The following is a 26616-nucleotide window of genomic DNA, read 5'->3' on the forward strand; positions in this document are numbered from 1 at the left end:
CTGGAGGAAATGACTCCTGTGCTGGGGAAAGACTGTCCACATCAGACAACAATTTTCCGCTGGTACAAAAGGTTCCAGAGGGAAAATTTTGGGGTTGAAGACGATCCTCGTTCAGGGCGACCATCTAAATCAGTGACTGAGGAAAACATTGAAGCTGTGAGGAAAATGTTGCAGCAAGAGAGGCAGTTGACATATCGGTAGGTAGAAGAGACCCTTCACATCCCTTTGGGTGCCCCTTTCACTTTCAGAGGAACAAAGGGCACATCGAGTGAAATGGTGCCGAAAAATGCTAAAACAGTTTGAAAATGGGACTTAGCGTAACGTCAATAGCATCGTTAGAGGTGACGAAACTTGGCTTTATTATTACGATGTCCCAACAAAATCCCTGAACAAGGTGTGGGTGTTTGAAGGTGAGGGTACTCCTGTGACTGTGTGAAAGTCAAGGTCAGTGAAGAAAAGGGTGATTGCAGCAGCATTCTTTACTAAATGGGGCATCCTGACTCAGGTTGTGCTAGAAACACAAAGGTCAGTTACTGCGAAGTGGTACAGTGAGACTTGCCTGACTCAGGCCACCCAGGCTATCAGAAGCTCCGTCCAAGGTCACGGCTCAACACTTGGCTCTTGCATCACAACAATGCTCCTGCACATCGTGCTAATGTAACAATGGATTTTCTTGCCAGATGAGGGTTGACTGTGCTTAATCACCCTCCATACAGTCCTGATCTTGCCCCATGTGACTTCGCACTCTTCCCAGAAGTGAAGATGAAGCTGAAAGGGCGGCGTTTTGCATCCGATGAGGAGCTTCTGGCAGCATGGGATCAAGAGTGTGAAAAAGTAACTGAAGAAAAGTGGCAGAGTTGGTTCAGTGACTGGTTTCGACGTATGGAGAAGTGTATTGAGTGTGGTGGAAATTATTTTGAAAAAGGTCTAAAGTGTTCATTCTCACATTGTAAAACTTTCCTAGTGCCCTTTGTACAAAGCTCTGTGAATTAACTAAGCGTGTCCACAGTCCTCCACATTTAACTAGCCATGCAGCCTCTTTCAGATCCGATAACTTACCTCCTTCTTGACTTCTTCTACTTTCTCCGCATGCTTGTTGAAGATGTGCTTCCTCACAAACTCGGGGCCCTTGAACTTCTTCCCGGAAAGTGGACACAGCCACTTATCCTTGGCTAGCTCCTGCGTGTTCGCCTGAATGAACTTCTCGACCTCGCTGACACACTCCGTCAAGGAAATATATTACCAAAGTGGCAAAAAAATTCACATACATCCTAGCATAATAATATTTGTATGCCCTCAGCTACTGTGTGCAACATTTTAATTTGATGTAATCTGGCTGCTAGCTCCTCAATTTCAACGCTGTTTCACTCTAGGCCTACCATATGACAATGGCCATTTACGGCCGAGTTTCAATGATTTTTTTCCGGCATATGTTAACCGAGATCTTTTACATGCCGACATTGTACGACATAGAGGGTGGAATGGACTTTCGAAAATCTCCTTACCTCTGCAGGATCTAAACCCACTATCTTGAGATCGCGAGGCCGACACTCGGCCACCAATCCACAGAAGGAGCAACCTCCTCAATGGATATGATCAAAACCAAGAAACCTAGATGATGTAACGAGGAACAAGACATTTTCACAGTTACCAAAGGCGAGGACACGGAATTATAACATTCATAATATCACCGAATCACAATCAATACACAACTATCTTGTACATGCAAGTGATATGAAAAAATCTGTAGATATTTTAATTAATTCTTTGCTAGCGGTTTACTGTGGCACTGACAGATCAAAGGTTTTCGGCGATGCAAAGATGGGAAAGGACTAGGACTGGGAAGGTATCAACTATGTCCTTAATTAAGGAACAGCCCCAGCATCATCAGGGCTGCTGACTGTGGGATTCAAACCCTTCACTTCCAGAATGCAAGCTCACGGCCAACTTGCTCGGTAATGTGGATGTAGTTGTATACCAAAATATAGTCTAAATTGGTTAAGGCGTCCCTCTCTAGCGCGTTATTACGTCATTATTCCAAAGTTCCAGTCCATGCCCTATTAAATACATGTTCAAGAAACCTGGATAGCACATTTACCACACTCGTTAGTACGTTCGTAACATTCCCACCATAAGAAATTTGAATTAGCGTTCCCAACCACGTTGCACACACGAGGCACCAGGGACGACTGGCCTGGGTGAGGATGTGGTAGAGGACGTGATTTCACGGCGCTAGCACGACGACCTAGAGCTGCAGGGAGCATCAGCCACAAATGAAGAGGGGTTTTATGACAAATAAAAAGACGGCAGGATCTTCTAATAGGCCATATAGTTAGACATCATGGGTTCTTGAAAAAAATAACAGACTGTTCCTTAGAGGAAATTTTTAAAAAAATAGACGGTCAAGATTAGAATACATATTGGATGACACGAGATGCGACTCCCACTACAAACTGAAACGTGAAGAATGGAGAGCTGCTGCCAACCAGCTTTACTAGAGAGACAGAAGTTAATTGTGTAACAACGTACACGCATAGTGTTTTACAGGACATTCAGTTATGGAGAAAAAGAAAGCTAGACAGTTTACAAATTATGAAAAATAAAGTTTATTGAGAATGCAGACGCTAATCTACACATGAAACGTGTGCAAATACCCAGATGTTGGACATTTCTAAGATAATTACAAATATAATTGTAAGCGACGTGTATACTTTGATAGTTCGCGTCTCCAAGAAACTTTTTCCTTGATGTTTTGCTTTATTGGTGTTCTTAAAATGTATTATTTATTTCATTAATTATATTACTGTAAACAAATGTTTGTTTTCATCGTAATTGTTTTTACGTTCAAACCTAACCTTAAATTAAACAGCGTAATTGCTTTTCATTTTTTAGTACATTCCCTCTTTAGGACGTTCTTGTTTTTCGGTCCCCACAAAAACGTTCTAACCGGTTTTGACTGTATGTCATTCAATTATAAATAAACTACTGTCGCGGTCACCAAATTATTATTACATAAAATAAATTTCATCGTAAAGTCCGTATTGTCGTACATATACTTTTAGGTTAAGTCAATATTCCACCTCTACAATACCATAAGTTTATTGTCTATTTATTTAAACAACATTATTAACTATAACGGGACATGTTTCGTCTAACTTGTAGACATCATCGGCCGTAAGATATTTAAGAAAAAGCACAAAAAAGACAAGGACAGAACAACACATTGAAATAAATCGGGTTGCCGAACACGTCAACCAAAATAGCGAGTATGTTCCAGATTGTTCCAAGTACAAACATTAAAAAGCTGTTGATGAACAAAATTAAAATCATACACGAGACGATACAGTAAAGCTTGTTGTTAAAGTTCTTCTTGAGGGTGTCGTTATGCAGCATTCAGGTGCGTCGGCAAAAGCGGATAATGAAGTGCATAATGTTATTTGTAGCAGAAAAAGGACGATCAACGAACACGTGTAAGGAATCCAGTGAGAAGATGTAAAGAACGTCTTATTGGTGCAAGGTTGACATTTCTTATTAAAACTATGTGGAATATCAGATTGTATGACGTACGTAAAAATACAGTGGACGGCCCTAGAATGAGAATAAAGATTATTATAAAAATTGAAAAAATTGAAATTAAGCAAGATTTTACGATATAAAAACGAAAGAATAAAAAAAAAAGGAAGATTGTAGCACAGTTGCGTTCTCGCTTCTCAAAGAGTAATTAGCTTAGCATGGTGAGGTTAGCAATCTTTGCTAACACGGTGGGACCATGCGCTTGGTCTGCCACTGCTAAGCAGAATCCTGGAGGGGCGTGCCAATCCAGCTGTTGAGCCCAAATGGCACGTCTGGGCGAAACTCAGCAAAATGCACACGGCCTAACCACCAAAAAGCTGGTTCTATTTATGTGGTCAATTTTTTCAATTTTTATAATAATCTTTAGTCTCATTCTAGGGCCGTCCACTGTATTTTTACGTACGTCATACAATCTGATATTCCACATAGTTTTAATAAGAAATGTCAACCTTGCACCAATATGACGTTCTTTACATCTTCTCACTGGATTCCTTACACATGCTCGTTGATCGTCTTTTTTCTGCTACAAATAACATTATGCACTTCATTATCAGCTTTTGCCGACGCACCTGAATGCTGCATGTCAACGGCACCCTCAAGAAGAACTTCAACAACAAGCTTTACTGTATCGTCTCATGTGTATGATTTTAATTTTGTTCATGAACATCTTTTGAATGTTCGTACTTGGAACAATGTGGAACATACTCGCTATTTTGGTTGACGTGTTCGGCAACCCGATTTATTTTAATGTGTTGTTCTGTCCTTGTCTTTTTTGTGTTTTTTCTTAAATATCTTACGGCTGATGATGTCTACAAGTTAGACGAAACATGTCCCGTCATAGTTAATGTTGTTTAAATAAATAGACAATAAACTTATGGTATTGTAAACGTGGAATATTGACTTAACCTAAAAGCCACCAAATTAGGCGGGTCAGAGAAATTACGCTGTTGGCAAGGTTATGTAGTAACTGGCAAAGAAATCTCAAAATGAACACACCATTTTGGAGCGCAAGGCAGGTTGTTCTCTCTCAAGCTCCTGATGTTACTTCATACAATGTTTCGAAACAAATTATACTGCAAGCTTCAGAAGACTGCTGATTTCAGTGGTATAACTATTTCCCACATAAACCACTTTAAATAATTATCAAAAATAAAGTCCTGAACGAGTAAATTTAAATTTTTTTTTTTTTACAATGCTTAGTAAAGTTAAAGGTTCCACCTATTCAATACGTTATCGTAATGGTCTATTTAGAACATCACATATTAGCTTTACTAAGCATTGTAAAATCTTGAGTCAATACGGACAAAAAAAAATGAAGTTTTTAATGTAAACCTTTCTTTAAAGTAGTTCTTTTTCTATATTATTTTTAATACTAAATAAATTTAAATCCGTATAATCATGTATTGAAAATTTCAGTAAGCAGCCAACTTTTTATTTCTTAAGCCAATAAAATTTTGTATGCGGGAAAAATGTAAAAAATCGCCTGACTTACATTTTTTATCTGAAACATTTCTGTGAGTCTTCTAGTATTCCTGGAAAACTGCCTGGAAAGCGATCATGTAAATGACGCTAGCTGAGGCAGTTCGAGGCGCGCGCGCCAGCACAGGCTGCAGGACACCGTAACTACTTTTGTATTACATATTAATCTGTATCAGTTTTATTACATTATAACTTTAAATATTTGAATAATTTATATTGGACTGAGTAATATAGAAAAAGAACTACTTTAAAGAATAGGTTTACATTAATTTACAATGAATTAAGAATCGGTTTCTAGCTAAAAGGCAGTCTAAGATTTCTTAATCACTGTCATCACTCATCTGTCGACTCTGATGATGAATGGCTGCATTGTTTCGTCCCTTATTATTTCCTTGACCCAATCGTCTCCTTGAAGATTTTCCACGCGATTGAAGCACTTTTCCCAGTCTACAGCAGTCACACGGACGATGACTTCTGACGCGAGTTTTTCTACGTCCTTTATTTTGAATGTCTTGTTCCTCTCTGCCACTTCTCTTTTGACTTGAGCCCAAATCAATTCACATTCACTATCCATCTTTAACTGCACTTACGGTGCAAGCTCAACAGCTGCATGACAGGAAATGACCCAGGTAAGGTGACCTGGAGCGGATGGGCTTCAGCTAGACAGCACTGCACGATCAGCGTTGCCAATCCATGCTTGGAGGTAAGCGACTCTCGACCATCTGTCGCTTCGGCGTTCGCATATCTGACGACAGCGCAGTTTTCCTCACCTGCCTAATTTGGTGGCCGTGACAAAGGAACTGCAGATCCCATTAGAGACCACAGAGAAACGATTTACCCGAGTTTGATAGCTGCAGTTATTTATAAGTTTCATTTCCGTATTGATGGATATTACTTTACAGAAAAACAATATATATACAAATCTCCACCTTATCAATACAAATTTATTTCACATTAAGCAGGTAAATATAGTCAAATAGTCAAGACTAGTTTCGACCCCTAGGGGGTCATCCTCAGTTGACATGCATTAAAAATTGTATTGTTCATAAAAACATCACATATAGTGGTAAAAGTTTAGACTAATTTAGACTGATCATTAATGTTGGTATGTCTAATGCATGACTAGTGTGCATCGTTCATGAAGACACATATCACCTTACTGCTACTACCATCCAATTTTTAGGTTATATAATATGGAACACACATATGTTTGTGTAACTCAACAGTGGCAAGTTCAACTATATACACAATTGGCTATTGATTAGTCACATGAAAGTACAGAACACTGGCTTGAACTTTTCTGATTGAGGTGTCAATGCAACACCTTACTTGCATACATCCTAGAAACTAAATTCAGTTTGTAAGGCCCATTACTTCTGATTGAAACTTAGTATGAAGTTAAAATTTGAATAAAAATATTTGCTAATGTAGACATTAAAATGTTGTTAAAATGGGCATATAGTCAAAAACAGTGGTATGTATGCCACACATGTCTAGTTAAAAATACATTACATTGATGTTGTTTATGTGCGGTACAACATGTACACTGATTTGAAATAAATGAGGTTTGTATATATAGTGTTCCAACAAAATGGATCCGTAAAAAATATTATATGTAAAGACAATTGGTATTATAATGATCCGCTGCAGATCAGGTAATGCTATTTATTTATCTGGAGATATTATTGGCAGCTACAGATGTTGGAGTATATTAGAAATGTTAATGGAGCATGTTTTCTTCCGTAGTCGCGATGTTTATAGTTGGTGGCATTAGTCAAATATGTTGAAAGTTATGCGTCTTGGTGCACGTTGATTTGTCCTGGAAGCTTATATGTTGTAAAAAACAAGGTGGAGTGTCTGGAAATAGAAATAATAGTGTGATAATGTTGTGGATAGAAAGTGTAATAGTGAATCGTATGTCGTTTTACTTACGTATAGTGTTGGAACCGTGCGTTCTTTGTAGCTGCCTGTTGGGATCTGATACGTGTAGCTCTGAGATTGTAGTTAGCGGCGGTAGAGGGGAGGTTTGGGGGGATGGGTGGAGTGTTAGTGATGGGAGTGGGGTTGGAGGGGAGAGGGTTTTGGGGCGGTTGATTTGAACATATCGATTTTTGTTTGCTTATTCTTTTGATATAGAAATCTTTTAATAAGGGAATTACTGCATGAAAAAGAATATTGTTTCTGTCTATACTTTCATTTAGGTTGGAGTTTGGATTCACGTATTTGTCTAAATTTATGTAAAATTCTTCTATTATACTGAGCAAGGGACTTTTTGGGTTCATATTAAGGATTTGCATGTCGTTCTTAATGTCCGTGAAATTATGTTTTTGATCGTCAATATGCTGACCCATAGCTGAGAAATGTCTGTGTTTGACGGCGTTTACATGTTCATTATATCGTATTAAAAAACTTCTACCGGTAAGTCCTATATAGCTGGCTCGGCAGTCGTTGCATTTTAGGCGATAGACTCCTGAGTGATTGTATTTATTTATGTTATTAACTGATTTGGAATTGTATAGTATGTTGGTGTTATTGCGTGCCGTTTTATATGCTATTTTTAGGCCTTGTTTTTTGAAGATATTTGTTATGGGATGTATATGGTTATTGTTGTAAGTAAACAGTGCATATTCTTTTTTATTTTTAGTGATTCTGGTTAGCTTGGTTTTAGGTTGGTTTTTGACTTTATTGATGATCCGGTTTATCATTTCTCTTTTATATCCGTTTTGTTTTGCTATTTCATGGATTGTGTTTAGTTCTTTATTTAGATTTTCCTTTGAAAGTGGAATGTTGTATGCTCTATGAATCATACTATAGTATGCAGCTCTTTTATGGGCATGTGGGTGGGTGGAGTCTATCTTTATTGTATTTGATGTGTGGGTAGGTTTTCTATATATATTGTATGTTAGGTGGTTGTTATGTCTGGTTATGGATATGTCTAAGTAGTTTATGGTATTGTTGTGTTCAGTGTCCATGGTAAATTTAATGTGGGGATCTATTCTATTTAGTTGTTCTAGGATTATGTTTTCATTAGTATGTCTATTGTCCATGATTATAAATGCATCATCGACAAACCTGCACCAATAGATGATATTTTCTATTTTTTTAATTTCTTGGTGTTCTAAGTAATCCATATATATATCAGCTATTATGCCTGATATTGGTGATCCCATGGGTAATCCTTTTTGTTGATAGATAGTGTCATGGAACTTGAAATAATTGTTATTGATAGCAAATTGTAAAAGTTTAATAAATTCATCTATTTCCAATTTGCTTAGCTTACTGTGGTTATAAAGGTTGGATTCTATGATAGTGATAGTTTTTTGTGTGGGTATATTGGGATACATGTTTGTTATATCATATGTTGCTAGCTTGTAGAAGTGTTCTATTCTTATATTCTTAGTAATGTTGCAGAAATCTATTGAGTTTTTTATGGTTTTGTTTGCTTGAAAAACGTAATGTTTTTTAAGGAATTTTTGTATGTATTTGGATAATTTATAAATAGGGCTTGGTCTATAATTTATTATGGGTCTCATGGGAATGTTGTTTTTCTGGATCTTAGGATAAGCTTTAGCTGTAGGTATCCCTGGATTCATGGTGGTTAATTTTGCAGTTTCCTGTTCGTTCAAAAGAAAATTGGTGTTTTTTAGGAGAATTTTTAAGTTTTTCTGGATACTGTTAGTAGGATCTTTAGTCTTGATTTGAAAAGTTTCATCTTGAAAGCAGGTTTTTGTTTTTGTTATATATTCCTCTTTATCCATAATAACTGTAGTGTTTCCTTTATCTGCCTTTGTTACTATTAGGTTATTTTGCTGGATTTTATTTTTGAGTACCTTAATTTGTGTTTGGTTTGTGATATCTTGATTCTGAGGTTTTTGAGTGATCTTATCAACATATTGTGGTAGTGTTTTTTTAATTTCATATCTAATTTCATTTTGTTTTTCTTGGGGTATTTTGTTTAGAGCATCTTCTGTTTCAGTAATAATAGTGGCTATGTTTTCAAATACTGAATTGTTTTTCCAGTTATGTTTTGGTCCTTTGCTCAGTATAGTTGTTTCTTTTTCATTGAATGTTGTGTTAGTTAGGTTTTGGAGTGGGGGATGGAAAATATGTTGGTTGTTATCAGTAGAAACAGTAATATGTTGTCTATACTGTGTATGGTTGGTTTGGTTTAGTGATGCCTTGAGTGCGTTAAGTTTCTTGTTTAAGGTATTCTGCTTCTGTATGGCTATGTTTTCTATCTTTTCGTTAGTTATTTGTTGGAAGTTGCTCCAGTATGTGTGTGGTAGCTCATGTGAGGCTTTAAGGTGTGCTTCATACATTTGTATGTTGAGGTGTTGTTTTTTCCTATACATAAATTTAATTTCTTCTTTAAGCCATATTCGATTGGTTTTGTTTTGGGTATTTTGGGTTTGATATGTGCTTCTATGTTTATTATTATATTTCCTAAGAAATTTAGGAGTTAGATTATTAAGTAGGCATTGTTTTAAGAAAGTGATGTTTTTGACAGTATTTGTGATCTTAATCTTCAGATTTTGGTATCTGTGTGCCATTTTTCTTGCCTGGTTGGCTTTTCTACTGTTATTTATAAGTTTCATTTCCGTATTGATGGATATTACTTTACAGAAAAACAATATATATACAAATCTCCACCTTATCAATACAAATTTATTTCACATTAAGCAGGTAAATATAGTCAAATAGTCAAGACTAGTTTCGACCCCTAGGGGGTCATCCTCAGTTGACATGCATTAAAAATTGTATTGTTCATAAAAACATCACATATAGTGGTAAAAGTTTAGACTAATTTAGACTGATCATTAATGTTGGTATGTCTAATGTTTAATGCATGTCAACTGAGGATGACCCCCTAGGGGTCGAAACTAGTCTTGACTATTTGACTATATTTACCTGCTTAATGTGAAATAAATTTGTATTGATAAGGTGGAGATTTGTATATATATTGTTTTTCTGTAAAGTAATATCCATCAATACGGAAATGAAACTTATAAATAACAGTAGAAAAGCCAACCAGGCAAGAAAAATGGCACACAGATACCAAAATCTGAAGATTAAGATCACAAATATTGTCAAAAACATCACTTTCTTAAAACAATGCCTACTTAATAATCTAACTCCTAAATTTCTTAGGAAATATAATAATAAACATAGAAGCACATATCAAACCCAAAATACCCAAAACAAAACCAATCGAATATGGCTTAAAGAAGAAATTAAATTTATGTATAGGAAAAAACAACACCTCAACATACAAATGTATGAAGCACACCTTAAAGCCTCACATGAGCTACCACACACATACTGGAGCAACTTCCAACAAATAACTAACGAAAAGATAGAAAACATAGCCATACAGAAGCAGAATACCTTAAACAAGAAACTTAACGCACTCAAGGCATCACTAAACCAAACCAACCATACACAGTATAGACAACATATTACTGTTTCTACTGATAACAACCAACATATTTTCCATCCCCCACTCCAAAACCTAACTAACACAACATTCAATGAAAAAGAAACAACTATACTGAGCAAAGGACCAAAACATAACTGGAAAAACAATTCAGTATTTGAAAACATAGCCACTATTATTACTGAAACAGAAGATGCTCTAAACAAAATACCCCAAGAAAAACAAAATGAAATTAGATATGAAATTAAAAAAACACTACCACAATATGTTGATAAGATCACTCAAAAACCTCAGAATCAAGATATCACAAACCAAACACAAATTAAGGTACTCAAAAATAAAATCCAGCAAAATAACCTAATAGTAACAAAGGCAGATAAAGGAAACACTACAGTTATTATGGATAAAGAGGAATATATAACAAAAACAAAAACCTGCTTTCAAGATGAAACTTTTCAAATCAAGACTAAAGATCCTACTAACAGTATCCAGAAAAACTTAAAAATTCTCCTAAAAAACACCAATTTTCTTTTGAACGAACAGGAAACTGCAAAATTAACCACCATGAATCCAGGGATACCTACAGCTAAAGCTTATCCTAAGATCCATAAAAACAACATTCCCATGAGACCCATAATAAATTATAGACCAAGCCCTATTTATAAATTATCCAAATACATACAAAAATTCCTTAAAAAACATTACGTTTTTCAAGCAAACAAAACCATAAAAAACTCAATAGATTTCTGCAACATTACTAAGAATATAAGAATAGAACACTTCTACAAGCTAGCAACATATGATATAACAAACATGTATCCCAATATACCCACACAAAAAACTATCACTATCATAGAATCCAACCTTTATAACCACAGTAAGCTAAGCAAATTGGAAATAGATGAATTTATTAAACTTTTACAATTTGCTATCAATAACAATTATTTCAAGTTCCATGACACTATCTATCAACAAAAAGGATTACCCATGGGATCACCAATATCAGGCATAATAGCTGATATATATATGGATTACTTAGAACACCAAGAAATTAAAAAAATAGAAAATATCATCTATTGGTGCAGGTTTGTCGATGATGCATTTATAATCATGGACAATAGACATACTAATGAAAACATAATCCTAGAACAACTAAATAGAATAGATCCCCACATTAAATTTACCATGGACACTGAACACAACAATACCATAAACTACTTAGACATATCCATAACCAGACATAACAACCACCTAACATACAATATATATAGAAAACCTACCCACACATCAAATACAATAAAGATAGACTCCACCCACCCACATGCCCATAAAAGAGCTGCATACTATAGTATGATTCATAGAGCATACAACATTCCACTTTCAAAGGAAAATCTAAATAAAGAACTAAACACAATCCATGAAATAGCAAAACAAAACGGATATAAAAGAGAAATGATAAACCGGATCATCAATAAAGTCAAAAACCAACCTAAAACCAAGCTAACCAGAATCACTAAAAATAAAAAAGAATATGCACTGTTTACTTACAACAATAACCATATACATCCCATAACAAATATCTTCAAAAAACAAGGCCTAAAAATAGCATATAAAACGGCACGCAATAACACCAACATACTATACAATTCCAAATCAGTTAATAACATAAATAAATACAATCACTCAGGAGTCTATCGCCCAAAATGCAACGACTGCCGAGCCAGCTATATAGGACTTACCGGTAGAAGTTTTTTAATACGATATAATGAACATGTAAACGCCGTCAAACACAGACATTTCTCAGCTATGGGTCAGCATATTGACGATCAAAAACATAATTTCACGGACATTAAGAACGACATGCAAATCCTTAATATGAACCCAAAAAGTCCCTTGCTCAGTATAATAGAAGAATTTTACATAAATTTAGACAAATACGTGAATCCAAACTCCAACCTAAATGAAAGTATAGACAGAAACAATATTCTTTTTCATGCAGTAATTCCCTTATTAAAAGATTTCTATATCAAAAGAATAAGCAAACAAAAATCGATATGTTCAAATCAACCGCCCCAAAACCCTCTCCCCTCCAACCCCACTCCCATCACTAACACTCCACCCATCCCCCCAAACCTCCCCTCTACCGCCGCTAACTACAATCTCAGAGCTACACGTATCAGATCCCAACAGGCAGCTACAAAGAACGCACGGTTCCAACACTATACGTAAGTAAAACGACATACGATTCACTATTACACTTTCTATCCACAACATTATCACACTATTATTTCTATTTCCAGACACTCCACCTTGTTTTTTACAACATATAAGCTTCCAGGACAAATCAACGTGCACCAAGACGCATAACTTTCAACATATTTGACTAATGCCACCAACTATAAACATCGCGACTACGGAAGAAAACATGCTCCATTAACATTTCTAATATACTCCAACATCTGTAGCTGCCAATAATATCTCCAGATAAATAAATAGCATTACCTGATCTGCAGCGGATCATTATAATACCAATTGTCTTTACATATAATATTTTTTACGGATCCATTTTGTTGGAACACTATATATACAAACCTCATTTATTTCAAATCAGTGTACATGTTGTACCGCACATAAACAACATCAATGTAATGTATTTTTAACTAGACATGTGTGGCATACATACCACTGTTTTTGACTATATGCCCATTTTAACAACATTTTAATGTCTACATTAGCAAATATTTTTATTCAAATTTTAACTTCATACTAAGTTTCAATCAGAAGTAATGGGCCTTACAAACTGAATTTAGTTTCTAGGATGTATGCAAGTAAGGTGTTGCATTGACACCTCAATCAGAAATGTTCAAGCCAGTGTTCTGTACTTTCATGTGACTAATCAATAGCCAATTGTGTATATAGTTGAACTTGCCACTGTTGAGTTACACAAACATATGTGTGTTCCATATTATATAACCTAAAAATTGGATGGTAGTAGCAGTAAGGTGATATGTGTCTTCATGAACGATGCACACTAGTCATGCATTAGACATACCAACATTAATGATCAGTCTAAATTAGTCTAAACTTTTACCACTATATGTGATGTTTTTATGAACAATACAATTTTTAATGCATGTCAACTGAGGATGACCCCCTAGGGGTCGAAACTAGTCTTGACTATTTGACTATATTTACCTGCTTAATGTGAAATAAATTTGTATTGATAAGGTGGAGATTTGTATATATATTGTTTTTTTGATAGCTGCAGTCGCTTAAGTGCAAACAGTACCCAGTATTCAGGAGATAGTGGGTTCGAAACCCACTGTCGACAACCCTGAAGATGGTTTTCCATTTTCACACCGGGTAAAATGCTGGGGCTGTACCTTAAGGCCATGGCGGCTTCCTTCCCACTCCTAGCCCCTTCCCGTAAGACCCATCTGTGACTGTGCGACGTAAACCAACTTGTGAAAGAGAGAACCAATCTCGGTGCCGACAGGGAGTCTTCCCACTGTCCCTCACAAGCAAAAAGAGAGTAGAGGGACCACGGATGGGAGGAAGCAGGCAAGAAAATTAAAGCGTACTGGGCCAAGAAAAAGCAGAAGACAATAACTAACAGCCACGACGAGTCCCATGGTTCCTAGTAGGCCAAAACCAACGGGGGGAGGAAAAAAAAAAAAAAACTCTGTTTTGTTTTTTTCCCCAGGTAAGCACTAGAGTTTTATCAAAATTGTATCGTGCCAGACTGGAAGTCTCAAAGTCAACACTGAAAAGTACAACATCCATCTTAACACAAAAATAACAAGACAGGCATGAATAGAATGGAAGAGACTTACCAACAGTACAGTCCAGCTCTATGTCTAAATGGTTAGCGTGCTGGCCTTTGGACACAGGGGTCTTGGGTTAAATTCCTGGCAGGGTCGGAAATTTTAACCATCATGTCCTCTGACACTCCCGGCACTAAAAGCCATACGCCATTTCATTTCATTACCAACAGTACAAATATATACTAATTTTTAAACATTTCTATTGCTTAAGGATACACATCAGGATCTTTGTGACCGAGCTTGCTGAACTCCTCGTTGGAGATCTTGGTGGCGGGCTGCAGGAAGGAGGCGATCTTCTGTTCGAACGTCCGACAGTAGTCGCTCAGTTCCTGTGGAGTGACCTGAGAAGAGAACTACACTCGTATTCAAAAGAGATTGTCGTGTTTAGCCCTACATGACTTTATATTCAGTCAAGTAGGGCAGCTTATGTTAAGAGTCTTCTCGCTACAGCACTGGAGAGGGCTCACACTTCACCAATGGCTACAGAAACACAAAAACCAATTTTCCAAGATTCATTCTGATAAACTGAAAATTATCCTAATTCCTTACTTGAATACGGGCCTCACTATATAACAAACCCTAATTTATGTGAAAAAAACTGCGGAGTTTGTCAGTAAAATCCTTACTTTTATCCCAAATTTTCTTTTCATCTCGGACACGCAAGATGGAGTGGGAGTTTAGACAAAGGTCTACAAATAAACTCAAATATTTTCTGTATTATTTTCTTGGAATAGATGCCAAAAAGCAGAGAACTATTTCTTATATTTCATGTCTTATACAATTTTTTGCAAGCCATGTAACTCTGTTAGAGAAAAGGAACAGTGATTAATCAGTCATGCGCAGAAAGGGAGAAACATTTTAAAGAAAAAAGACATAACAGGATAAAACAAAGACAGATCAGAGTGGGAAGAGGAAGTGACAGAAAGAGTACACAATGGCAAGCATGAAATCATAAAAGGGTAGGGACTATCACTAAAACTTCATTCACTGCCACCTTCAAATAGACCCCTTCATAAGTCTCAATTCTCCCTCCTAGCCTGTTCTGAAGAAACCTTTTTAAATATAATAAAATATCAATACAGTCTGCAAGTCTCCCTATGATCAGTATTTAAGAATTTTTGCTTTGTTATCCATAAATCTGTAGGTCTCTACTAGTGATATTGTGATTAGCATTAGACACCCATGCTAATGTCTGGTTGAAATAGTGTACATGAGTTTCTCCTTACTGTTTGTAGGTAATCACTCACCAGTTCCCCCATTAACGGCACACCCAAAATTAATAAAGTTACATATTTTTATTCTATAATACCAATATAATGGACCCATTATCGGACACTATGAATTTTCAGGCTAACGCATTCCTGTTGCCAGAGTTTTGCCTCAGTGTGGTAATTTGGGCTCATCAGTTGGTAAATAACACACCTACCAAGAAGCATGGCTAGTGCATACCGTGGAGGCCACTGCATATTGTATTGGTATTATAAATGTACTCATTCCAGACAAATAATGCAGGTTCCCTAAGCGAATCTATATCCCTATCATCTTTTATTCCCTAACAAATCATGAACTTTCAAGTAATGCTTTTCTTTGGATTTACATCCTACTAACAACTTTTATAGATTTAGGAGGAGGCAGTATTTTGTTCTCTTACACGCCGGTAAATTTATCGATACCAGTCTGGCGTACTTGAGCCCCTTCAAATACTACTGGACGGAGCTAGGATTGAACCTGTCTGCTTGGGCACAGCAGGGGGGGCTATACACGAGGATGACAATAGTATACGAAGAAGTTTGCTCTCTTCTGCTCTTTCTGTGGTTCCCTCGTGCGATGCTGTCGCTGTGTTTATCCTATTTCATATAGGAGGAATATAGAGATGTAGCAAGATACCACCCAATGACTAATATAACAGGTGAGACCTACGACAGCCACAGTGTGTGAAGATAGATGTTTGTCCTAATTCTTTAGTGTTTTCAGGTTTCTCCTTACTTCTCTTATCTCGACTTGCTCTTTGCTCATCTGCCTGCAATTATCTATAACCGTGCTCCCCCTATGTGTGGCTTTCCCTCTTCCATCCTAGCTTGTTGATTTGAAGTATATTCATTGGATCTTTTTCATATTACGGTATAGAGTAGAACCTGTTTTAATTTTCCCGCAATTTACATTTTCCTACTACTGATTCCTTCTTCTGTTGGTCCCATCTTCTTAATGTCTATTCCTCAAATATACAGATTCCCTACTATTGAGGATTTTGACCGTATTTAACACAATTTGCATTTTTTCAGGTGACAACACCGCTTTCATACAATTTCCCAGGAAATCACTGCCGAACATTTCTGTTTCCAGATTATGTTTCTGCCACTCCAGCGGCTCACTTGCTTGCAGCCACAATTCAGTCAACTCAACATATGGTGTACTGCAGATTCTCTGCTGTGTATTTGCTATGTGCAATCAGAAGCAGTTTAAAATTGTGGTGGCAGGGATGGGGAAAACAATTCTCTCCAAGATGGCATTCTAAATAAAAATAAAATAAACTTCAGCACCCATGTCTCCTCTATTAAGTTATCATCAAAACATGATCAAACGTAATTTTTGTGAAATAATCAGAATGACTACTTGGAAAAAAAGTACATCGGAGTTGCCATTTTGTATTGCTCCAGGCATGTCCGTCCAATCATGTGCAGAAGTTATTAGACCTAAGAGGAGAGTAACAGAACAAAAATAAAGAAAAAAACAGGCCTGAAAAAAAAAAATATATACACAAAAAACAAAAAAGAAAAACCATAATACCAAAACTGAACAAAATTTTAGACAAATTCAAAGGTATCCTCAGAGTCACTACATGGAGGTCGTTCCATAAGTCGCTGCAACCATGTTATGTCTTTCAAACGTGTGAGAACATGGTAGGTCCAGTTTGAAAACCTGTGTCGCACACTGCTGAATGCAATGGTGGTTAGTACACCTATCAGACGTGTGGTCACACGTGAAAAATTTAAGTTTTCCGTGGCAGAAATACATTTTAGGGCCAGAAGCCTACTGGGCTGAGGCCTTCAAACATAGACAAATGAGTGTTTGAGGTGTCAGTGGTCATTACCAAACAGTTCTTAATGGAGGACTTCTCAGGAACTATATACACGATAGCGTTGCCTACATAGTTTTTGAATGTTTACTTTTAATAATTGTATTATCACTTAGTTCAAGTGTGAATCAAATGCTTACAGAATTCTTTTTTTTCTTTTTCTTTTTAGAATTTGCCTTATGTCGCACCAACACAGGTAGTTCTTATGGCGACGGTAGAATTCTTTTTGAGATGTTGATGTTACGATCTATTGTGTAGTTTTAGAGTTATTTAGATCTATGTGATGTCAAGTTTTAGATTATTTAATTTTCAAGTAAAACATTGTCCTTGTGGAAGTTAGAATTGACTGGGAAGTAATTGATCCTTTCAAAAAAAAAAAAAAAAAAAAAAAAAAGTGATAACTATATGTATTTACCCATTGCACTATACGTATGATGTACACGATTTAAGCTGACATTGAGATCATCACAATCGGACTTGCGACCCCAAAAGCAGTGGATTCGACACTAATGTCGGTAATTTTAAACTATTTACTTTTAGGCCCTTCTCAAGCCGCCTGGTGGCCATGATCATTAAGGCACTGAAGTCTAAACGGTCTGACACCGAGGTTAGCTGGTTCAAGTCCCGTTGGTCGAAAAAATTTCGCTATCAGAATGTTGGCCGCAGGGTAGGGGAGGTGGTGGTATACAATTTCTAATCACTAGTTTGCGTGCCAACAGTCTGGATTAAATTCCAAACCTCTCCGCAGTGCTCGTACGGAGTGAGGGCAAATGACGCTGTTGATGGTGATTCGTCCGTCGGATGAGGACGTTAAGCCTCGAGAAGACTCCTTGGTGCTATTCGACAGGAGTAGGCTATGTGCCGGCATTGGGTTTCACCATCTCCCTATTATCATATCGTATATCACGTTATTCATTTCATTAACTCCTCTGATGAGGTTGACGTCAGGAAGGGCATCCGGCCATAAAAACCCACCACGACAGATTCATCTCACTTCATACTCGACCCTGTAGGGAAATGGTACAAGGGTTGGACAAACAACAACTTTTAGGCCCTCCTGAGCTCGCGTCTCAATGGAGGTTGAATTTGAACTTAAACGGTAACCAGTGTGTCACAATTCTTACCAGCGACACATAAACCATGAATTTCGACATTAATATCGGTTTATTTTCCATTATTTTTACATGTCATCCCCTCTCATTCACCACCCCCCAGCGCGGGCTGTGATTTTTCATCTCCATAGTATTTTTTGTCAGATGGTAAGTCGTGTGTAGCCTACCATGTTTCGTTGAGAGCTATTCTGGTACAAATCCACATACTTTCATAATCACAGCTATATTTACATTCATTTTCACCGCTTCTCAACATCCATACTGATTGCGGCTAACTATGACTTAACCATCAGAATGTCACAGTTCAACTCAGTAACCTCCTTAACAATACAGGGTTATTCTGAATGATTGTCGGAGTTGCAAAAATTCATAACTCACAGTGCAATTGATGTAGGAATATGAATCTTGTTTTATTGCGTACTGTAACTCAAAGTTATTTTGACATACATTACAAATGCTCGACATGTGCGCCTTGTGTCACCACACATATCTACTCGATAGTCCATCTCTTCCCACAGAAGAGTCAACATGGCAGCGGTGATGCTTTTGAAGGCGACTTGGATGCGCTGCTTCACTTCCTGAATATCCACCGGTAGAGGAGGAACAAATACCTGAGCTTTAACGTATCCCCAGAGGAAGAAATCGCCTGGTGTAAGATCTGGTGAACATGGTGGAAAGGGTAGGAGCATCAGATCACCTTCCGTTCCGCGTCCCATCCATCGTTGTGGAAGTTTCCGGTTTAAAAATGCTCTAACCTCCCCGTGAAAATGAGGTGGTGCACCCTGTTGCAACACGTAATCATCCCTATCGTCATTCAACTGGGGTAACAGCCATGCTTTGAGCATATCCAGGTAAGTAAGCCCTGTTACTGTCTGTTCATTGAAGAAGAACGGGCCATAGACTTTCGTGTTTGAAACGGCACGGAACACATTCACCTTAGGAGAGTCTTGCATGTGTTCCACATAACAATGGAGGTTCGTTGCACCCCAAATGCGGACGTTTTGTTTGTATGCCTTTCCACTTACATGAAAAGTAGCTTCGTCATTGAAAACTACTTCTTCAATCCGCTGCTGTAGTGCCATGCAAAAGTTGAAACGTAGGGCTTTGTCATTAGCTGTTAGTGCTTCACGCAATTGTAGGCGATATGGCTTTACCTTTAGGCGCCTTCGTAATACACGCCATACTGTGGTTTGAGGAACTTGCAGCTCCCTGGTACATCTCGTAGCTGATTTCTCAGGACTACGGAGATAAACGCCCCTAATCCGATTCTCATCCGTTTCTGACACAGCGGGTGCCCACTGCTTTTCCCTTTGCACAAACAACCTGTATCCACAAACTGTGCGTACCATCTGCGAATAAAGTTGTCGGAAGGAGGCTACTCCGTGTATTTTGTCCGAAAATGGCGCTGGACTCTGGTAACGAATCGGTGTTGATGAAATTCAAGAGCACAAAAAGCTTTCTCCTTACCGCTAACCGTCATTTTGTTAAACACTGCTATTACTGCCATCTGGTGGTAATGTATGTACTACAGTTGATGTAAAACAAATCTTTGAGAGTTTGTCTAACCGTTACTGCAACAATAAAAATGGTACGTTATCCACGTTTTCAAAAAAAATTCACGAAACCACAACAATCATTTAGAATAACCCTGTATATTTGACACCGATATCAGTCTCTTCGTTTATTTTTGTATTTCACTATCTCCCCTAGGAATGTTAGGGGTGTTTTACATCAGCAGTGTTTTCTTTTCAGATAGGAAGTCATACGTGTACATACTTTGTAAGAGGGCTATGCTGGACAAAAACATACATACGTCCGTAATTTCAGACATTTTGAACATTTTTTCCCACCCCTTCTCATATCCATGCCGAAGGAGGCTGAACGACATCCGGAGTGCAATTATTCACCTCAGCGACCTCAAAATGTATGGACTGTACACGAACATTTGTCTTCTATTTTTCACATTTTGCCAGTCTTTCTGTGTTTTTTATAATAATTCACCCCCACCCCTAGGGGTGCTAGGTGTATCTGACCCCCATAGTAATGTTTTCTATATAGTAAGTCATAGAAATTAGTGTCGAATCCATACTTTTTGGGGTCACTTACATGAATAGTGACAACTACGGAATTTTTTGAAGTCCAAGTTCAGACCCCTTTGGGGAGGGGGGGCAAGTGAATCATTTTCTAGTGGTCAGTTTCCTAATCTCCTAAAAACAGCTCAAGTTATCCCAATCTTTGAAAGTGGACACTTAACACGATTTACATAATTACAGACCAATATCAATACTTACTATTATTTCAAAAATATTTGAATGTACTATGAAATATCGCCTTACTAAATTTGTAATCAAATATAACTGTTAAAAAATGCACAACAAGAGTTGAGAGCTGCCAGAAGTACTTTGTCTGCTTTATCACATTTTACACAGTTGGTCGTAAATGTTCTTGATAATTATGGAACTGTGATAGGACTATTTCTTGACCTTTCAAAGGCATTTAATACTGTTGATCATGAAATATTGTTGCACAAATTATATCAGACTGGATTTAGAGGAATTGTTAACGACTGGTTTAGATCATATCTAGATAAACGATTCCAGTTTGTTGAAATTACACATTGTAACAGTAAAGGGCATAATGAGACACATCACTCTCAGGTAAAAAACATAGATTAAGGTATTCCGCAGGGTAGTATTTTGGGGCCTGGTTCTTTTCTTGATCTATGTGAATGATCTTCCTCACAATCAAGTAGAAACTGCAGTTCTGTATGCTGGTGATACAAAATAATTATTAATAATCTTGACCCTATGTCTATAGAAACTGCAGCAAATACAGTCTTGTCCAGGTTAGAATCATGGTTCAGGAAAAACAAATTAACACTGAACTTAAAAAAAGACCCAATACATGGAATTCAAGGCATCTTACTACCATGACAAAACTGCAAAAAAACACAACCTTATACTAAATGCAAAAGCAAAAGCAATTAAAAATACGTTGACCACAACATTTTTAGGTGTCCACACAGATGAAAAATTAAGATGGGATTGTCATATTAAAACAATACGGAAGTCTCTGAGTTTTGTTTGTTTTGCCTAAGGATTTTGTCTAATAGTTGTAGTGAAGAATATGTTAGAATAGCATATTTTGGATGTTTCCATTCAGTCACCACTTACGCTATTTGTCTCTGGGGCTGCTACAAATCAAACCTTGATGTTACTTTTCTAATACAGAAACGAACTATCAGAATTATATCGAGACGTAACAGGTTAGTTCATTGCAGACCATTATTTACGAGACTAACGATACTCCCAGCACCAAGCATATACATCATGCAATGCATTGTACATGTGAAAAAATAAAAAATAAAAAAATAAAAAAAAATATATATATTGATCACTACAGAAAGAATTTTGACAAGCACAGTAACCAGATGCGAACAAGAAATATTTTTATCGAGCACAAGAGTAAAACCATTGCCTTGAGACATGTAGACTCGGTTGGAATCAGATTGTATAATAAGCTTCCAAATAAGATTAAAGATGTTAGTCCCATCAGTTCATTTACCACACCTTTAAAATGTCTGCTGCTGAGTAGCTGCTTCTATAGTACAGAAGAATATACGATGAAGTGCTGGTAATGATGCTATTACTTATTAACTTGTAAACGCTTAATATCTAGTATATAGCCTTAAAAATATGTCAATGTCACATTGATTATGTACATATTAACACCACACCAATAGATTTTTATTTTGTCTTGTAAATATTGGTTATTAATATTATTTATTATTTAAAAAATTAAGACGTGCTGTTCTAACATGGATGTATTTGGTGTTTCTGGTTTTTTTATTTTTCTTCTTTTTCAAAATGTTCGTTATTGTGCATATATTATTGTTAGTATTAGAAAATCACTCGACAACTCCTATACTGTTGGCATATTTCAAAATATGTAATTGTACAGTCTATGGAAGCAAAATGAATGAATGAATGAATGATTGAATGAATAAGAGCTATGCTGGAACACACACATATGTCCGTTATCTCGCCCATGTTGGAAATTTTGTTTTTCATCTTTTCTCGCTGCTATGTGAAAGGAGGCAGAAATTGGACTTCTAAAAAGTTTTGATGGCCACTATTCATCCCAGCGACCTCGAAAAGAATAGATTCAACACTATTTTCGATTATTTCTACATCTCGCCCCCTCGTAGGTGTGCTAGGGTTGTTGTACCTCCACGCAGTTTGTCTCCTGATAGTAAGTCATAAGTGACCAAGTTTGTTTGAAATCTCTCTCGTAGTCCCGAAAATTATGGATTTAACAATATCGGCCGTTTTTAGTCACAACTATATTTCGTCCCCTTATCTAGGACTTCTAGGGATGTCTTGCCCCCACAGTATTTTTTCCAGATAATAGGTAATATTTGTACCAAGTTCAGTTGACAGTTATACTGGAATGTACACGAACATCCATAATCTCGGTCACTTGGATACTTTCTTTTCTTCACTCCTTACCCGCCTGCCAAGTGGGGCTCAAGAAGGACTTAAAACGACAACAAGAGTGACACTATTCATTTCAGCGACTGCGAAAACTTTTGACGTGACCCTATTTTCGGTTATTATTATATCTCACCCACTCCAACACCTACCTATAGGGGTGCTAAGGTTGTCGTACCCCCCCACCCCCACCCAAACAGTTTATCTCCTGATATTAAGTCATAAGTGTACAGGTTTGATTAGAATCGTTCCAGTAGTCCTGAAAACTATTATTGTTCGTTTTTGGTTACATATATAAATCACTCCCTCCCCTAGAGGTTCCAGGGGTGTGTTATCCTAAAGAGTACTTTCTCCAATAGTAAGTCATACTTGTATCAATTTTGGTTGATAGCTATGCTGGAACTTACACAGGCTGTGTCCATTATTTTGGTCATTTTTGACAATTTCTGTCTTACCCCTCCTCCCCCTATGCCAAAGGGGACTGAAATTGGAGTTATAAAAAATCCGGAGTGTCATTATTAATCTCAGCGACCCCAAAAACTACCGATTCAACACTATTTTCGATTACCTTTATATATCAATCATCCCTAGCCTCCACCCCGAAGCGGGCTAACTTGGATTTTTAAAAATCCAAAGTGTTACCATTCATCTCAGCGATCCCGAAAACTATGGATTCGACACTATTCGATCATTTTTGTATCTCGATCCCCAATCACCCCCACTACACGGGGGGTGGGGGTGAAATTGGACTTCTGAACTTGGACTTAATAAAAAAAATCGAGAGTGTCACTATGCATGTCAGCATCCCCAAAAACTATGGATTCGACACTATTTTCAATTATTTTTATACACCACTCCCCACTTGGACCCCCACTCCCTGAAGGGGTTTGAACTTAAGAGTTCAAAAAATTCCGGAGTTGTCACTATTCATGCAAGTGACCACAAAAAGTATGGATTCGACACTACTATCTATGATTTTAATATCTCGCCCCCTCCCCCCGCTCCCAAGGGTGCCTTATCCCCACGCTGTTTGTCTCTTGATACTAAGTCACAAGTGTACCAAGTTTGGTTGAAATAGCTCCCATGGTTTAGGAGATGTAATACATACGACATTTATATATAGGTATTCTGTGTCATCAGTTTACAGCAGGACATGCCACGTCAGTTAACGGAGGATCAGAAGTGGATATGTCGTCTCTGGCTGTGAAGCAAACAACATGATAAATCAAATTATTGCAAAAGACAAGCTGCTTGTAATGTGCTTTTGAGTTAACAAAACGACGATTCCTTGTAATTGACCGTGATGTTACCTGGACTCTAACTGGTGCTAGCAGTGAAAAGCACATGTGGATTTCCACTGCTGCAGCATTTTTCGAAGATATAACACAGTTGCAATGACTGAGGAAATGATCTCTCATACAACGCTGTGCAGAAAGAATTGCAAACCAATGAAATCAAAATTACAAAAACAGATAGGTTTATGTATGAGGAACTTAAGAGTACGGGAATTCAGAATTACGGAGAAGGAAAAAGTGAGAGAATTCAGAACTATGAAGAGGAATGGAGTGCAACAGTAAGTTAGAATTTTTTTAAAATCCAAGGTTTGAAGGCCTGGAATAACTTATGTGGGAGTTGTTCAGGATTATGGTAGCTTCTAACGAAATAAATCCGAACGAATAGCATGTCTGATAATTCATACTAACATTCACCATTTAATCCTCCTTGAAGTTGAATTTTCAAAGGTAATTTTACTTGTCCCAGATTAATGTCAGGTTGTGCCATATTATTTTGGTTCTGTATTAAACCAATCACTGCCAAAGCCCTATGCAAGTTTCTGAAAACCATGCCCAAAAGAGCAATTCCGTTTAAGTTTTGCTGCGGCTACCAAAGAAAATATTTCCTGACTAACAGTAAACCTGGCGTTCTGTTGAGTTATGAAACAAACCAGATTTCATAACTCTGGTGCACACGGTTCAATTTGATCATCTTTATACACAGTTGCGACTATCAAGTTTCAAACTACACAGCTCTGCAAGAAGGAACTCAGCACCATCATGATTTCTGTACTCGATTAACAGTGTGGCTATTTCTATTCCCACATTCTTCCTTGAAATAGTTAAATATGAAGTAGAGGACAGGTATATGCGAGGAGCTGCAATAAGCTATACCTGATAGATGTATTGGCAAAATTACATGTCAATCTTTAGAGAATGTACAATTAATGACGGAACACGCAAGTATCTTATTTTCCCCCCTGAGAGCCAATAACTGTATTTATTTGCTAATTTTTCTGCTTGCAGCCATTTTTGACCTCAAATAATGAGGGCAGAGTAGTTTAATGGGGCGTATATATATATATATTTTTTTGCTAGTTGCTTTACGTCGCACCGACTCAGATAGGTCTTATGGCGACGATGGGACAGGATAGGGCTAGGAGTGGGAAGGAATCGGCCGTGGCCTTAATTAAGGTACAGCCCCAGCATTTGCCTGGTGTGAAAATGGGAAACCACGGAAAACCATTTTCAGGGCTGCCGATAGTGGGGTTCGAACCTACTATCTCCCGAATACTGGATACTGGCCGCAATTAAGCGACTGCAGCTATCGAGCTCGGTAAGGGGCGTATATCAACTATGGGATTTCCTCCTTATTGATGGTGTGATTAACCCCTTTTCCCCCTAACCTCCTCCCATTTTTTTTTTTTTTTTTTTTTTTTTTTGGCATTTGAAGTAAAAGATGGCAAGCATGTTTGTCTTAATTCTAGTTCCCTCTTATTTTTGTGTGTTCTGCGCATGCTTAATAGTTGGCTCACTAATTACCTTTCCGTGATTGGCTCTGATGATTATAATCTAACTATTCCTTGATTTTTTTTTTTTTTTTTTTTTTTTTTTTTTTTTTTTAAAGATCTTATTGTGTGTGAGAGGTAACATTTGAGTTGAGTTCTATATATGTGATGAATATCTGTTGGGAAGATTTACTCCCTTTTTCAGGATTTATAATCCAAGTCATGGGTTACTGTTGTATTGAGATGAAAGTAATACACAACTACTATGTATGTAAAGCTATTGTTATATGAGTAGGCCCTCACCATATGAACATGGTCTTGGTGAAGGTGACATGAAAACGAAGTCTGATGTAAGAACCATATATACACCATATATACTATTTTGAGTAATTATCCTTTTCTCCTGATTTTAAAAATAAACTTCCCTTTTAAATATTTCTTGGTTTGTATTGTATGCAGACTAGCCTCTTATGCTTTTTTTCTATGGCCTAGGAGGCCCATCTCCAGTTCATGGCCTGTTCGCTGGTCATTCCCAGTAACGGTCCAAACCCAACCTTTGATATCATGATTATCGTTATGGCACTTAATTTCCACTGCCCACTCTAATCTTCATGATCATGTTTCTCCCGGATCGGGTGTATCATTATCTCTTCATGGGAATTTATCGTAGTTGAGATTCATATAATTAGCAGATATGGGTACTCCAAGCTCTGAATGCGTTTGAAAAACTATTTTTAATATTGTAAGTGTGTTGTTCTGCGTGAAACTTAATCAGGCAAAAAACAAACTTCTATTAAGGACTTTAATCCACATGTGCCCACAGTCTACATTTGTAGACGTGAATAT

General features: G+C 37.2%; 1 protein-coding gene across 6 annotated transcripts in view; it reads right to left on the reverse strand.

The window, feature by feature from the left end:
- Ars2 (arsenic resistance protein 2) overlaps positions 1-26616 on the reverse strand; it is a 223893-nt gene that overhangs the window by 55788 nt on the left and 141489 nt on the right. For 4 of the 6 annotated variants that reach the window (XM_067155112.2, XM_067155109.2, XM_067155107.2 and 1 more), the window contains 2 exons: positions 14527-14663; positions 1060-1213 (listed from right to left, as the gene is read on the reverse strand). In XM_067155112.2, the coding sequence (XP_067011213.1) occupies positions 1060-1213; positions 14527-14663 (291 nt within the window). The remainder of the gene's footprint in view (positions 1-1059; positions 1214-14526; positions 14664-26616) is intronic. The other 2 variants (XM_067155113.2, XM_067155108.2) reach the window with 1 other exon arrangement.

The sequence above is a fragment of the Anabrus simplex genome, chromosome 10 (genome assembly GCF_040414725.1).
Source record: "Anabrus simplex isolate iqAnaSimp1 chromosome 10, ASM4041472v1, whole genome shotgun sequence".
NCBI classification, from domain to species: domain Eukaryota; kingdom Metazoa; phylum Arthropoda; class Insecta; order Orthoptera; family Tettigoniidae; genus Anabrus; species Anabrus simplex.